Source organism: Malania oleifera, chromosome 13 (genome assembly GCF_029873635.1).
Source record: "Malania oleifera isolate guangnan ecotype guangnan chromosome 13, ASM2987363v1, whole genome shotgun sequence".
Lineage (NCBI taxonomy): Eukaryota > Viridiplantae > Streptophyta > Magnoliopsida > Santalales > Ximeniaceae > Malania > Malania oleifera.
Genome location: NC_080429.1, coordinates 65558987 through 65576002, shown reverse-complemented (window position 1 = coordinate 65576002; position 17016 = coordinate 65558987). Strand labels below are relative to the sequence as shown.

At 37.2% G+C, this 17016-nt stretch overlaps 1 protein-coding gene across 1 annotated transcript in view; it reads left to right on the top strand.

Moving 5' to 3' along the window:
• Positions 1 to 17016, top strand: part of LOC131146219 (golgin candidate 2) — a 61971-nt gene that overhangs the window by 9563 nt on the left and 35392 nt on the right. The window contains exons 3-4 of the mRNA XM_058095653.1: positions 4977 to 5087; positions 5485 to 5544. Coding sequence (XP_057951636.1) covers positions 4977 to 5087; positions 5485 to 5544 — 171 coding nt within the window. The remainder of the gene's footprint in view (positions 1 to 4976; positions 5088 to 5484; positions 5545 to 17016) is intronic.

Below are 17016 nucleotides of genomic sequence, written 5' to 3'. Positions count from 1 at the left end.
AACTTGTTTAATTTACTGTATTTTTTATATGTCTAATAGATTAGTTGTGTATATCTTATTACTTGCCTAATAGATTAGTTGTGTATATTGTATTACAAGCCAATCCTAGACAGATAGGGAATTATAAGTGACAAGGGGGTTGAAACACAAGTTTGGTTGGAGATACTGACCCTGATGAAACAGTGGTTGGTTCTGTTTAAGGTTAGTAAACATATTGTTGATACTTTGAATACTTAGGACTGAACCTTCTTTGACAATGAATATGATTTTCCAGAAATTATGAAGAGGAAAACAATATACATATTTTGGGTGTTGGACTCGCGAGGATGATTATTCCCCCATATTTCCTTCAGTTGGGTTCTCTGGAACCTTATCTTTGATGAAGGGCAGTATCGTGATGAGAGAGAAATTGAGTTCGAAGAAACGGGCATAGCGAAGGTTGTTGGTCTGCTTAATACATATGTATATATATATATTCCAAAATAAATCAGAGAAGCTTGGTAATGATCTTTTGGAGACTTGTCACGCAAGGTGAGTCTTCTGGACGAGGGAACAATAGCTGCTGATAACTCTTCTTTCACCTTGATTCTACTTCTCTTCCTTGTATCATTCTTATACTCCTTGCTAAAATATTGTGAATGCTTTTTTGTGTACTCAAGGGGGTGTTGTTAACTCTGGTAAAGATATTCTGCCTTTGCATAGTTGCTGCAGACGAAAAGGATTATTTGTGCAAAGACAGTTAGGTTCTAGAGGAGTTGCAGCTATAGAATCATCGGGGGATGAGAGGACAATCAAGACTTACAGGAATTGTTGGAAAAAAGAGCGAGTCATTGATGGAGGACCACATTTGCCACTTTTTAAACAGCTTAATAGAAAGTGTAGATTTTTTTTTTTTGAAATTTTGGATTTTTTATTAGAGATGTCTGATTACATCCGTAATTTTTAATTACTTTGGGGTTAGTTTGTAATTTTTGATTGTTTTGGGGTTGTTTTTTGTAATTTAAGTAGTGTTATCTTTAGGAATTCTTTGTTATCTTTCTTAATATATTTCTTTTTCTAAAAAATAGAAAAAATTGAGTCTTACAGATTTCCTTTCCCCCACAGCAGTCTATGTCTCCTTCTTCACGTCTTTTCTCTCTTTTTCTCCCTTCTCCTTTCTTTCTCTCTTCCTTTTTCTATTTCTCTCCCTTAATTCTTCACTTCTGTTGCTCCTTTAATGTCCTACGTCAGTCAGGTCTGGATGTTAACGTTGTTACACTCCTAGGTCTTATGAGTGGAAAAGAGGAGGGTGGAAAATGATTTACGAAAACTAGCATCCACTATCAATTACTGGCTTCATGCGCTTGTTTTTTTCTTTTTTTTTTTTTGGGGGGGTGGTATGGTTGAAGAGAGATGGGGTCCTATGGTTTAGGATGAAGGTGCTAATTGGAATCAGAAAATTTGGAATCCAGAGATGCCAAATTCAGTATTGGTGCTACTCATTGGACCCTTTGGAAATTCATTTCTCAGATATTGCAATTTTTTTTTCTTGGGTTAAATTCTGTGTGGGCAATGGGAAAGAGTTCGCTTTTTGGAAGATCTGTGGATGGGGCAGCAGCACCTTTTTGTTGTGTGTTTTGTCACCTTCATAGTCTCAAGTTTCGATAATGCTGCAATTCCTAATTTTTTTGGTTTTCGAGGGGGCTGTTGTCTATTGAGATTTTTATTTGAGGAGGAATTTGAGTGAGAGGGAAGTTGGGGATTTGGCCCAACTCTTGGGGGTGTTAGATTCTTTTTATTTGTCTTCTCATGCTGATTATAAAGTTTGGGTTTTGGATGGAGTGGGGTAGTTTTTCTGAAAATAATTTTTCTATCAGCTCACTCTTGATGTTAATGGTTCTCGTTTTCCTTTATACTTCTTGATTTGGAAAGACAAAACTGTATCTATAATCAGGGATATTTGGTCTGCTCTTTTTGACAGGTTCATGCTAATGGTTTGCTACTGGTTAGAAGACTTTTGAAAACTTTGTCTTCAAATGTTTGCTTTCTTTGTTTTTGAACTAGTGAAATGAATGCGCGTTTATTTTTGCATTGCCCGTTTTTCAGTTGGTGCAGGATTTTGGGTGTGTTTGGAGAGTTTTGAGCATGCACATAAATACTCTGTATTTGATTGGAGTATGTTCCTAAATTTTTTAAGGGGTGGGTGATGGATCTAGGGATGGTGTGGAGTGGGTTTCTTTTTTAAGCTTCTTTATGATGTTCTGCTTTTGGTTGTTTCTAGTGTTACGACTCATGGATGTGCAGTGAAACTGGAGATTCTCATTGTTTTAATTTGTTTTTATTTTCTCTTTTACTTGAGGAGGACTTCTAGTCCCTGATGTATTATAATCTCTTTGTTTTCTAATATATTTTCTTTTGTAAAAAGGAAGGTATTAAGTTGGATTGTTAGGGGTCTGGGAAATTTTGTTGAGTGTTGTTAAGGAGCTTATTTGCAGGGCCTCCCCTAACATTGTTATTTTAGAAGAGTTTAAATTAGAAAGTGCGGATGGGTTTCTCATTAGAAGTATTTGGAACTCTAGGTTTAAGGATTGGCTTTGTTTAGCCTCTAGGGGTTCCTTGTGGGATATTCTTGTTATTTGGGACGCTTGGTTTGCCTGTAAGTTCGATAAATTGTTCAGACTTTTGGTTTTGTTTGATGTTAAGGGCTGAGGTTAGTCGTGGTTTACTTTGGTGTATGTGGCTAACTGTCCTTGTTTGGGTGGGTTTTGTGGGAACAGTTGGGCAGTGTTTGGTTTAAATTTTGCCTAATTGGTGCTTAAGGATGATTTTATTGTTACTTAGTTCAACAGTGAGGAATAGGGGGGAGGGGGTTCTAGGATCACATTTAGCATGAGAGATTTTGATTCTTTTATTAGAGAATGTGATTTGCGCCACGTCTAGCATGCAGTTCACTTGGATTGTTGCTGGTTGTAGGTTGCCATAGTGATTGATCGGTTCCTTTTTACTATTGGTTGATGGACACTTTTACTAGCCTAGCTCTGGAGGTGCTCCCTAGAGTGGTGTCAGATCATTGCCCCTTACTGCGTGAGTCTAATATAGTGAAATGGACTTGACTTCATTTAGATTTGAGAACATGTGGTTGACTGATTCTGCTTTCAGGGTTTGATTAGGGAGTGGTGGGTGAATGTTTAGTAGAAAGGTGAGGCATTTTGTTTTGTGAGGGGGTTGAAGTTTGTAAAAAGAAAAACATAAAATATAGAAAGTGGATCTTTGGGGATGTGCACACTAGAAAAATAGATATTTTTCCGTTAAATGGTTTGATGGATGTATTAGAGAAAGAGGGCTCTCTTTTGGAGGATTTAGCACCTAAAAGTGTTTGAGAAGTCCTTTTGAGGGAGGAGGCTGTTTGAAGGTAGAAGACTAGAATAAAAAGGGTTAAGGATGGGAATTGTTGTACAAAGCTTTTCCATAGGATGGTGAATGGTAGGAGGAGAAGAAATTTTGTTAAGAACTAGAGTATGATATGGGTGTGGTTTGTAGGAATCCTTAGAGTATTGTTGAGATAATCATCGATTTTATTGGACTTCGTTTTCAGAAAAGGATGATGGTGGCCTGGTTAGAGAGGCCATATAAGGAAGAAGAGAATAAAAGAGCAGTGTTTGACATGGAAAGAGATAATGCATGAGGGCTGATGGATTTATGATGTTTATTTTTATTTTTAAATTTTTTTTAAATGACTTGTTTTTGGATGAATATATTTTTATGAGTTTAGAGACAATGGTGTGGTAGGTAGAAGTATTAATCCAACTTTAATCGCTCTTGTTCCTAAGGATTGAGTTCTTAGTGTAGAGGATTTTACTCCATTAGTTTTGTGACGAGTGTTTAAAAATTTTTGACCAATGTTCTTTCTAAGAGGTTGACTAGTGTATTGATGGATACTATTTCTCATTAATAGAGTGCCTTGATTGCTGATGTGCGAATACTACATGCAGCTTTGCTAGTGCATGAGATTGTGGAATATATTGTTAGAAGAGGAAGGAAATGTATTGTTTTAAAATTGGATTTTGAGAAATCTTATGATCATGATAATTGGTTTTTTTTAGAAAAGTTTTTGGGTAGGAAGGGATTTAGGATAAGGTTTTGGGTAGGAAGCTATGTTTAGGGGTTTTGGTAGAGGGAAGCAGAGGAAAGCCTTGTGGTGTTGCACTATTCTTGCTATCATTTGGATTTGGTATATTTGGTCGGAGAAATGCCAGAATTTTCAGGGATGTTGCCACTTCTCTTGACTTGCTTTGGGGCAGAGGGTTGTTTCTTGCATCACTTCAATGTTTGGAAAATGGTTTCTTTATGCATGTCTCTTTGAAAGATTTGCAGTAGAATTGAATTTATTTGCTTCATTTGAGTTGTCTTGTGATTATTTATTTTTTTATTTTTCTGTTTTCCTTTTTTAACTGCAAGAAATCTTGTTCTCTTTATTTTATTTCATTCCCTTTGTTTGTACTTTATCTTTCCTTCTTTGATGCAATTCTTTGTTTATCCAAAAAAAAAAGGTGGTAGGAAACTTATTAATCTACTTGACCAAATAAAATCTCTTTTGAATTAAAAAAGATCCAAACATTCTCGCTCAGATCCAAACATCCTCTCTTAGATTTACATGTTCCATTACAGATTTTCACCTTTATATCTGTATACACATACCTAATGCACAGCATTGAGCATGTGTTGTACTGCAATCCCATTATCATTCTACAAAATGGAACATTCTGCAATCTGGCTAACTAGGTGACATTATGTCACACCCACAGTTGGTATTTTTATGTTGTATGATTCCTTCTCCTAATGGTTATGTTTTTGGAATTGTTTAAACCAGTCATACTGTTTTTTACAAGTTTCTGGTTTTTTAACAAGTTTCTGGAATTGTCTAAACTGTCATCATACTGCGCCTTTGACTCTGGCATTTAATTGTATGGTTACTTTCTGGCTTTTTTCTTGGACAGGCTTCAGAACTGCAAACAAGTACGATGGAAATGATTGAAGCTGTTGAGAAAGAGAAGGAGAAACATAATAATACCAGAATGGAAGTCCTTGCACGATTAGCTAAACTTGAGGTAAATTTAGATATTCTATTTTTGCTTTCACATATTTTTGGGGTTTTATAAATTTATAATGCTGAGGGCGGACCTTGGATCAACGGTAAAGTTACTCCTTTGTGACCGGTTGGTCACGGGTTTGAGTCCAAGGAAACAGTCGCTCTGCATAAAATCAGGGGTTAGGCTGTGTACACTGTGATGGCCCTTCCCCAACCCTCACAAAGAGAGAAGTATTGTGGCGGCCTCTATATAGATAAAGAAGTATCCCCAGGCCACAAGATTTCTCTTTATAATGCTACCTTTATTCTCTCTATTTGTGATGTTTTCCATTATATGCCATCTGATTTCTTTAAGTTTGAGCAATGTATATTCGTGGATTGCTTTCTTCACTACCAAAGGTAAAAGTTGGTTGCAGACTGCAAATGCTGATCTTGCAAGATCCCTTGTTTCTGCACAGTGGAATCTTGAAGTAGAGGTATGTCATTCATATTTAAAACCAAATTTAATTTTTGAATTGTCATCTTTATTCTTGTTCTGTCGGAAAGAAATTTCTCCTCTCATTTACTCAAACTAACTCTTTGGTGTTCTGCAAAGAGTTTCTTAGAGGAGTTTCTCTGTGATTTGCAGAGCGATTGGTGGCTTTGCTTCATTAATATTCTCATGTTGCTTTGTTTTTGGCCTTTTTTATCCTTTTGTTCAATTTTTTTGTCCGTTTGTTGTTTAATGGATGCCTCATCTCCCATTTGTATCTTTTCTCCCTCATCTCTTGCTAAATTTTTTTTTTTTTTATCAAAAGGAAAAAAAATTCACCATCAATTTATTTCAATTGGATGTTTGGAGTTGCTTTAGTGTTTTTGTCTTTTTTTTTTTTAAAAATATTTTTAAATTAACAAAAAAGCCGTCTTCCATAAGCACCATACTCTGAACGTCAAAGTGAGGCAAACAACTTAACTCTCCTCAACGAACGGGTAGAAATGTTTTTGGTTGTAATGTATCATACATGTTTTACATCTAGTTAGTCTTTTATATAAGCCTCAAGTTTTAAATTGTGCTTATCCTTGATATCTTAAATAACTCCTGAATACTTTTGCTACAAAAATCCATGAGAAGGAGCCTTACTGCCTCAATTATTTGTTATTTACATATTTCATTCTTTTACTGCTGCTTTTGTTCTCGTCAGATTTATTGTCCCTTTTTAATAAGCTTCATGACAATTTGTTCTCCCATCTTTTAAAATGAAACAGAAGTATACTTAACAGGTTATTAAGTTATAAATTCTTCAACATATGGCTTGAAGTCAGTCATAATTGAATTGTCAATAGCTGCATGCTTGTATTTTTCTTGCGAGAAGGGTGCACCTAGCACATACGGCTCATAGACTTATTTAAATTGTCAACAGCTGCATGCTTGTTTTTTCCTTGTGAGAAGGGTGCACCTAGCATCTTAGTTAAATTCAGTGAGTGAAGGGTAAAGGCCAGGTTCAGTAATTGACCTGATAGATGGTGGGCATCTGCCTTTCATAGTTCAATGCATTTGCTTATTTGCAGTAATGGGATAAGTAAATTCAAGAAATTAGGTCATTTTCTTCTTCTACCAGACTCTTTTTGAGGATCCATGTGCAATCAAAGTTGCCAAGATATTGAGGTCTTTTCAATCTCTACACCTAACAGTTCTTGATTGGGTATTTTTAATTACTTTGCAAGCAAATTTACCTTTCTTACATCAACTCTTGACAGTGACATGGATTATTATCCATGTGGAAATGTTTGATGTGACTTGTCCTGTGTATGTGCGGATTCAATCTTGACTACAAAGGTCCATTAGTTACTTGCCTTCCATTTGGTTTGCAGAATGAAATTGAAGCAGGAAAGGAATTGAGGCATGAATGGAATCAAGGTTGTAATGGAATTGCTTTGGAATGCAATTACTGTGTTTGGTTAGTAACATGGAATGACAATAGGAATCTAGTTTTAATTTCTTTCTAACATTTGGTATTCTTCAATGACTTCTATTATGGAATGGAAAATAAGTCATTTTTTTATATTAAAAATCCCTAATACATAATTATTTAATTTTGTATTATTATTTTTTATTTTATAATAGTGATTTTTATTAATTTAATATTATTTTTTTGATTGTTGTTATCATTAATTTTTGTTTTTTACACTAATTATTATCCTTAAAATAATAATAATTTTTCTTTTTAATTATTTTTATTGTTCTTTTTGTTATTATTATTTTATAGTAATAATTATTGTTGCCATTGTAATTATTATTAGTTATTATTATTTTTGTAATAATTATTATCTCTGAAATAGTAATAATTATTATTTTTGCATTTATTATTATTGTCCTTGTTATTATTATTATTTAATAGTAATAAATATTATTAGTTGTTATTATTGTTGTTGTAATTATTGTTAATTGTTATTGTTTTTATTATAATAGTAATAATAATTAGTATTATTAGAATTTGTTGTTGTTTTTAGATTTTTTTTTTAATTATGAAATGAGTCCGATTCCATGAAATGAAGATCGATTCGAGTCTATCTGAACTGGAATCGTGATTCCCCCATTTGTAGGAATCATATTCCGGGTGAAATATGATTCCATCTTTGATTCTGCAAACCAAACACAGGAATGCAATTCCATTCCTGAAATTTGATTCCATTCTAGGCCTAATTTTGCAAACCAAATGGGAGATTGGCATGCATGGTGGTGTCACTGGTGCTAGTTCTTTACAATGGATATTATGAGCTTTAACTTGTGCACATTCTTATCAAATGCTCTAACGTCAATGAGCGTAAGCTTGTACACTGTTTCATCTACGTAAGGGCCCACATTTTGGGCTTTGGCTTATCTGGCTGTTGCTTGGCATCAGATTGGCTTAATTGTATGCTCTAGCCTTCTGGCTTGTACCCTCTGCCGTGTTTTAGTGTGAACATTAGTTTGGCCACATCATGATACAGAATGCAAGAGCCCAAGTTCAAAAAATTTGGGGAAATTTTCAAATTCTGTCATTAAACAAGGGCCTTGTACTTATTTTTTCTTTTGGTTTATTGTTTGGTAATTTTTGGAGTTCTAATTTACCTTAGTAGATAGCATGTAAGGGTTTTCTCGACTCTTGAGAGGGGAGGAGAGTCTGCCTTGTACACAAGTTACATGGAGGTTGGAGGAAAATTTTGGCATGTTGATCTTTTATTTTTTGTTATTTATTAGTTGTTTTTTTCTGGATTGTTCCAGGCCTTTTTTGGGAGATGTCTCGTTCTCCCTTGTGTAAATTCTCTTCCTATTAATGAAATATTCTGTTGCTGACAACAACACAAAAAAAAGGGGTGCAAGGGAGAGGGCCTAAAGAGGATAATGGGACAATCCCTAGGAAGCTCAAGTGTGTGAGGTAGTAGTTGAGGGAGTTCTGGTGGCTGGATATAACTATGGAGTAGGGAAGTACTTTAGTGAAATAGAGTAGAAAGAGAGGGAGAGTGAGAAAACTGTTGCCTAGAATGTGCCAAGACTCCCACTTTAGTAAAAAAATGCAATTCATATGGGGAATGGCCCTGGGTCTAGGTAATTTGGTGTCTAAAAGCATTCCCTTAGTGGAAGTGGTTATGGTGTTTCCCTTCAGAACCTAACTCTTTTTGGCACAAGGATATTTGTATCAAATTTGGTCTTTCAAAATGGGTGGGATGCTATTGCAGGAGTTAATATTACGTAACTTGAGTCCTTGGAATTTGCATCTCAAATCTATCCGTCTTTCTTTCTTTATGTCTGTTATAAAGTGGGTAATGGGGAGTGAATCCATTCTTGGGAGTGACAATTGGAATGGGAATGGGCCTTTGGCAATTGATTTCCCTCTTTTACTTCATTTATCTAATCTTCATGAGATTCCTACTGCTGCCTTCCTCATTTTGCAAGATGGGTGAGCTTTCTTTGGATTTTCATTTTAGGAGGAATCTCATTTAGAGGGAAATTAATGAGCTTGCGTCTTTGACTATCATGCTCAATACTTTTTGTGTCCAGGTGGGTAGTGATGAACGTGTTTGGAGTCTTGACTCTTCTGGGGATTTCTCGTGCAAATCTTTCTTCTCTCATTTGATCTGTGATCCTAATGGCAGCCCATTTGCTTTTTATTTTATAATCTAGAAATCTGAAGTTCCTTCAAAGATCAAGGCCTTTTCTTGAGCTGCCATCCTCGAGAAAATTAATATTAGTGATTTACTGCAGGAGCGAAGACCTAACAGGGCCCCATCTCCTGACATTTGCGTCCCTGCTTTTGGAGTGGGGAAACTTGCTCTCCCTTGTTTTTACATTGTTCCTTCTCTTGGGGACTTTGGAATACTTGTTTGGGATATTAGTGAAAATTGGGTCTGTCCGGCTTCTTTGGAGCGCTTTTTCGTTCTTATGTGTGGAGGTTTTGGTAAGAGGAAAGAGAGGAAAGTTTTGTTGTTTTGTTTGGTTCTGACCATTATTTAAAGCTTTTGGTTGGAAAGAAATGCTAGAATCTTTCCAGCAATATGCTTTGTAGCAGAGTAGTCTTCTTAGCTTCCCTTTAGTGTTTGGCGAATGCATTCTTTTGGCATGTTTCTTTGGAAGGCATGCAGCAGGATTGGCTGGTGTTACTTTGATATGTACTCCTTTCTTCTTTTAATACAATTCTTCTTGTTTATCAAACGACAAGGTTGTGTGAGTTATCCTCGAATAAGAGAATGTCAGATTGAAGCTCAGCCCATGAGAAAGGATACTTTTTGTTCAATGAGGTAATGACACATGGATGGGGTGAATCAGATGAAAAGGGACATGTGTTGCGAATGATCTGTTAAATGCTCAAGTAGCTCAAGAAAAGGTTTAGGGCTTAGGACTTGTTAAGGAATCTTTATTTGAGTGTCTTTGAACTTGGATTGGTGGGGTGATGGCATGATGCTGCCATGTGCGCCCATGACCAATCCCCAATGTGGTGCTGCGAATTTGCGAGTCCGATGTCCTGCAAAGGTGCATAAGGTAATCAGTAATCAGTTCATAATTGCATGCAGCTAGTCCAATGTGGAATGATTACACGATTGAGGGGAAACGAGTAATTTCAAGCATCTATAGATAGTTACTAAGCTTAGTGATTGAGCCACAGGTTGTTTATTGTACTAGTTTGATTAGCTTCTAATATGGAGTTGTTTGCGCACCATATTAGCCACTCTACCAGCTCTATGATTAAAAATGGCCGACTGAGCCAAAGCCTTGATTTTGAAGGAAACACCTTAGTCAATTGGATGAATTGTGGGTTTGGTTATGCTTTGGTGAAGAGAAAATGCAAATCAAGAATTACATGAACTCGAGTTTAGTTGATGAAATGAAATGAAATAAAAAGGATGAAAAACTTAATTGAATAAAACATGCAAACTCATGTTACAATATATTTTGACTAAAATTCCTCTATATCACTAGAACCATAATGCTTGCGCTCCATTGCTTATTAGTTATTTCCTATTCCTATTCCGAACTAACAGATATGACTCAGTGTCTTATGGGAAGTGGTCTTCTACTTCCAAAACAAGGTCTCATACGATTTCTTTCAGTAAGTTACTTGGCAGTTCGTAACTCCTGTTGCTAGTTTGATGGCACATTCTTCCCCCATAATAACAGTGGTGGGATGTGTTCTCTTTGCAGTTATCCACTTGGCCCATTCTTTTGTGGCTACAATTTTATGCCACATGGTTATCTGTCAAATGTTCTATTCGTCAAATTAAAAAGAATTACCTTTGGCTGCAGATCAGTTTCTGCATGTTGTTCATTTATTCGTTCCCATAGGAATTTCCATTGATGGCCCTATAAGGACCCCTGCATATATATATGGATGCGGTTGGAAGTGATAGACATGAACATTGTTTATAGATTTCGAGTGTCTTTGATAAAATTAAGTTTTGAGCCATGTTCTATAAACTGGGTTCTAGATGGAACTGGGTTAGTCTTTGAATCTGGATGCTGAATTATTTTAGTTGTTTGGTAATTAACCCCTGAATATGTCTACGAGTTAGGATTTGGGAGATGAAGAGACGTGTGTCATGACAGATATGGCGCATCATGGAATTTGCATTTTTTAGGGGCAAAAATAGCCAAGACCCTAAATTGACCTCATTGCGAATTAGCAATTAGAATATAAGGGTAAGTTTCTGGAGTCGAGATTGTGTTTGAACTGTGAGGGGTGTTCGATTTTTATCCCTGGAGGTTTTGGATGGAAAAAGTTGGCGAAGGTATGGGCAAGTGTTATAGTTGGTGGAAGATGTCCAAGTCTCAAGAAAAGGTCGTGACTCATTCTTTAGGGAATCCTTTACTTGGGTTGTCTGGAATGAACTTTTTGGTATTTTTGGTGATAATTGGGTTTGTACCTTCCACTTTAAAGGCTTCTTATATGATCACTTTTCGGCCTTGTGGTGATGCACTGTTATGGCTATTATTTGGCGTGTCTGGTTGGAGAGAAATGCGAGAATTTTCAAAAGGGTGGCTATTGCTAATAATTTGCTTTGGAGTAGAGTAGTATACCTTTTTTTTTTTTTTTGAAATAAAAGAAGGTACATTAGATGGAGAAAGAGAAGTTACATTGCAAGCTGACAAGAAGTTGATCCCAAAACAATAAAATAAAATAAAATAAAATAAATTAAAGTAAAATACATATAAAAAAGAAAAAGAAAAATTAACACAACTAAACAAGGAACCCCCTCTTTAATCCTTTTCCTTCATAGTTCACTGAGCTCTTCAAGTTAGCTAGCTCCCTTTGACCCTTTTTAGCTTTGTTTATTCACCCATCAAAAGCACTTCATTTCCCCCAGGATCACAAAATTTCAAATCCAATTTATCCATGAGATCTTGAACTTCAAAATCCTTCCCTTAGATCTCCTCCACTGGTGTTGGTAAAATACCATCCTTACGCCGCAACTCATTGACCAAATCTTCATTTTGAAATAAAGAGACCCCTTCCAATTCTCCCGAAGGGTATGGGCGTGCATATGATAAGTGCCCTAAACCATCACTGGTGTCAGAAACATATCCATATTGTTCCCTAATTTCATCTAAAATAGTAAACCCTCACCACAATCAAACTCACTTAGACCATCGCTTTCATTGTCTGATAAATCCCCCCATTTCAATACTTCCTTTTCTTTGCTAATCCCATCACAGGAACTGCCTGTCTTTTTCTTGACATTTATGTTTTCCATAATAACTAACTCCTTCTAAATTCCTCTTTAAAATCTTTGGCACTACCTCACCAGATTGTTCTCTATTTTCTTCGAAAGGTTTTTCATATCCACACCCATCTGCAAAATCTTCCGACGAGTATAAACCTTGGGACTCTTAAATCCCATTGCCTTTGGTCTGAGGCATCAGATATCCTACCCAAAACACCATCACCCTTGTAAACCTTTGCTGCAGCATCCTCTTGCTACAGAGCACAATCATTTACCAAAACTCCAGAACTGTCTGAAACAAGACTTTCCTTCATCACCTCTTTCTCTTTAACCCTTTCAGTACTGTTACTACTTTCTGATGAATATGGCAATCCCTATTGGCCAATCTGCTTTGAACCTGAACATTGGAAGGTATGATTTGTATCCGGAATCTTCTTGGAAGACAGCCTACCTGTTTTGTCCCTTGTCTGCCTACACTAATTAATGGAGAATTCTTGGTTTGAAATGCAGGAAACTTCTGTTATTCCTCAACCTGATTTCCAACTATTAATTGCTGCACAAGCTGAGAGGATCCTTCCGTAATAGCTTCACACAAGTGCTCTCTTTTTGACTCCCAGTCATCCCAGCCAAGTAGCCTTTGTATTTTGAAACTGCATTGGAAGGAACCTCTTGGGTGTTATTTGAGCACTGAACATTTTCTTGAACATTTAAACCAACTTCTTGGGCCTGGCCCACATTATTCTGACAATGGGCCTGTTTAAAAGAATGATCCATTTGAGACTGGCCCAACTCAGAAGAAACCTCTTTAGTTTCCAGAGGATGGCCCAATCGGTTCTTACCAAAACTATGGGCATGTTCAATAAGTTGGCCCAACTTAGTTGAAAAAGGATACTGCTCCTCCTTCAATTACCTGGCCCAGATCCAAGACAAAAACAAAGCTTCCCAGCCCAATATTCTTTGTCTCGTCTTCCCCAAGCACAACCCTAGTCGCCTCTATCATCTTCCATGCTCCTTCCGAAACCCTAGATGCCTGAGCTGAGTGGACACTCTTCTCTGATCGAACAGCTGAGGCTGATTAATGGCAATTGCTGCTGACTTTGGGAGCTCATCCTTGTTCAACTGAACCACACCGCCACATGTGCAGCACCTATCTTCCTTGCCGGCTGCCATAACTTAACCACTAGAAAGGGCTTGATGATCGCTACCCTTGCCTCAATCTATATTACCTTCCAGCATGACCTGCCTCTGCGATCTGAAGCGTGGCTTACCTTCTGCACCTATTTCACCCCCATCTTTTCGAATCTACTTTGCAAGGTCATAGAAGACACTTTCAAAGCTTTGCCATCCCTCACCTTTTACGCCACCAGGAATGAACACTGAAAACTTCCTACGATTTCAGACCAACTCTTAACTCTGGAAACTTTCCCACCTTCGTCCACCTTATTGACAGCCAAAATTTTGTAATACCCTTTCGAAACTCTGAAAACCTCTCTCCATCTGACCAAAAACTGACAACCCTTTGACGAACCTCGAGACAGCCTCTTTTGATAACCTCACCCATCTGTTATGAATAGCATTCTTCTCGACCACAAGCAGAGAAGAACTCTCCTTGCCCTTGTCCTTGTCCAAAAGCAGATCAAAGGATTTTCCTTCGATCTGAACCACTTGATTTGTCATACCTTAGGCCAAGCTTCATCGCAGCGAATGCACGATAGGGGAAGGGGAATAAATCATTGTAACCCCCTCCCTCTTCCTCTTTTATCTAAATAGAGTTTTACTACCAGTCAATTAGATGTTTTAAGTGAGTTGTGTAAATATTGTCCTAAAGTATACCCTCACATGGTAAACACAAAAACCGTAGTGTGGTATATCTTGCGTTGCTGTGGGTGTTGGCAAACGGATTCTTTGACCATGTTTCTTCGGAAGACCTGCAGTGGGACTGGTTGGCTCTGCATTGAGTTGGCTTTCAGTTTATGATGAATTTTTCTTTGTAATTTATTGTTATTGATGTAAAGGGAGGATTTTTATTCACCTTGTTCTATTTTGCATTTTTTCTTCTCTTTCTTTTTTCTGGTGTTCATTCTTATCTCTTATAATAAATTCTTTGTTTATAAAAAAAAAGTATTTAGGGAATCATGTTTGCAGGCATTGGAAAGATGTTTTGATCGGAACTTCAGAAGTAGTGAGGCAGCGAAGGGCGAGTTGCGAAGCAGTAACTGTGGAGGTTCGAAAATGGGGCTTGTTGGAGTGGCAGCAGCTGGTGGTTCAGAAGATTTAGGGCAGCTAGGGTTTATGAAAGGAAGGGGCTGGTTGCTTGTGATGCTGTGAGGTGTGCAGGGTTGGAGGGTGTTGGGATGGGGGTTCTTTATATTTCAGTGCACTCAACTTTTGGGAAATTAAAGGCTTTTCCATTGGTCAGGTCCATTTTCAAAATATGCATGAGAGCCCAACCTTGCCTCAAGGTTTAACTGATGGTCCAGCCCAGAGTCCATGGGTTTTAATGGGTGGAACGGTCCACTTGCAATAAAGGGGTAATTGTAGCGATCTGACCCAGCTTATGGTCTCTAAAACATTTGGGACTTCGTCTGGCCTGATTGGAACTGGTCTGTAGTTGTAGTTGGGGGGGGGGGGGGTTCTCAGCCGGAATCAGGGCAACCAGCTTGTTTTTCTTTGCAAGCTGGAACTGCTCATCTGGTGAATAGTAGCTGTGTAGAGAAGGAAAGATTGGGGGGGGGGGGGGGAGTGTTTAGAATCTAGGGTCTGATGTTTACAATGAAGAATTGCTGTACGAACAACATCAGGTTCTAGGCATTTGCCCTTCCAGACAAAAGACTGTTTTTTGAATAGTTTCATAAGGCTTCTTTGGGTGGATCTTTTGTCTAGTGGGGTGGGAAAGAGATGTTTATCAGTTAGGTGTTCAGGGAGCTTCTTCGGAGCCTGTTGGTTGTGAAAGCTATGTGATGGCGCTGAAGCCTCAGTTTTCCAGAGGTCAACTGTGTGCTCAAGATTGTAAGGGATCGCTTGCTGAGGTGGAGCAAAGGTCAGGGGTGTGAATGCGGGATTTAACAATTGTAAGGTATGTTATAAGGCGGAATGTACCAAGGTGTATAATAATCTGACAATAAGACAGGAAGGGTTCGATTAGAGGGTTTTCTTATTGATAAACAAATGACTTTGATGTGCAGCATGTGGATAAATGAGATTTTTAAAAGAAATACCAATGGAGTTTTTATTTATTTATTTATTTTTTGAATTTTAATTTATTGAGGAAGCTCTGAATGCTTCCAAGATGGGCTCAGGTAAGAAGAATAGTGGGATCATTGTCTTGTGGAGAAAAAGACATGGGGTGATGCTTTGGAGAATGCAATTACTGCATTGTAATTCTTTTTATTTTTACTTTTTGATAAAAAAAGAAGATATATTAAGAGAGAGAATATACAAGCAGAGTGAGGATATTGAATCCTCAAAAAGAAAATGGGAAAACAAATGCAAAAACGAAAACAAAAATAAAAAATAAAAATAAAAAAATAAAAAAATAAAAAAATAAAAAATAAAAAAATAAAATTAGCGAAGAAAACCCCTCTTAAGCCCTTCCCATCTCATGGGGATCAACATGCACCTCGAGTATTTTTCATGGATATTGTGACACGTGGACAACCACCCGAAGTCCACCATTAGATGTGAACTTTATTTGCAGCAATTGAAGCTTCTCTTAGAAGCTAGCTTGGAAAGAGGATGACAGCTTGCAAGTGTCTTGGTTTTTCAAGAAGCATGACAACTTGCAAGTCAAAAAACTTTATTTACAGCAATTGAAGCTTCTCTTGGAAGCTAGCTTGGAAACTTGCAAGTCAAAGAACTTTAATTGCAGCAATTGAAGCTTCTCTTGGAAGCTAGCTTGGAAAGAGGATCACAACTTGCAAGCCAAAGAACTTTAGTTGCAGCAATTGAAGCTTCTCTTGGAAGCTAGCTTGGAAAGAGGATGACAACTTGCAAGTCAAAGGACTTTAATTCCAGCAATTGAAGCTTCTCTTGGAAGCTAAGAGGATGACAACTTGCAAGTCAAAGTGTCTTGTCTTCTTTATTTTATTTTTGTATTTTCTTTAATCTCTTAAGGAGTCATGTGCAAGGCATGTGCATGCTCATGTAAGGCTATAAATATGCCATCACTTGTATTGTAAAGATCATTGCATTATCAATTAAAAAGAAGCCGTTGCTTAGACTTGTGAATCTTGTTCCTCTCCTTGTGAGTGAGTAGTGTGAGACTACATTCTGTCTCCCCGGAGATTGGGTGGTGAGAGACCATGACAACATCAACGTCATCATCAAGCTTCGTCAAGCTTCGTTCTTGTCTCAAGATTCCTAAGGATCAACAAGCTTGGTCGTGGTGTGAATCGAGTACTTGTGTGTTTTGGTGTTTGTCATTCTGAATCTTTTTGTAAGCTCATTTCACTTCCTTGTTTGAGACCATCTAAAGACTAAGATAGCCCCTAAAGGTACCTTGTAAGCCTTAAACTCTACCGAACCCTTGATTGAAAAAAAAAAAAAAATATTGTTCATTCTCTTTGAATCTTCCTAGATTTTCAACATGAACATGCTTGCTAGTACCATGCTTAGGGATATTTGATTTGTATGCTAGGACTTGTGATCTAAGACTTCTAATATAACATCTTTTAGAGTGAACTTGATTACTTAAATGAAATTATCAACTAAGGGCTTTTAAACCAAATCATATATGCTTTCAAAATCTCAACAACTTGTGATCATTATAATAT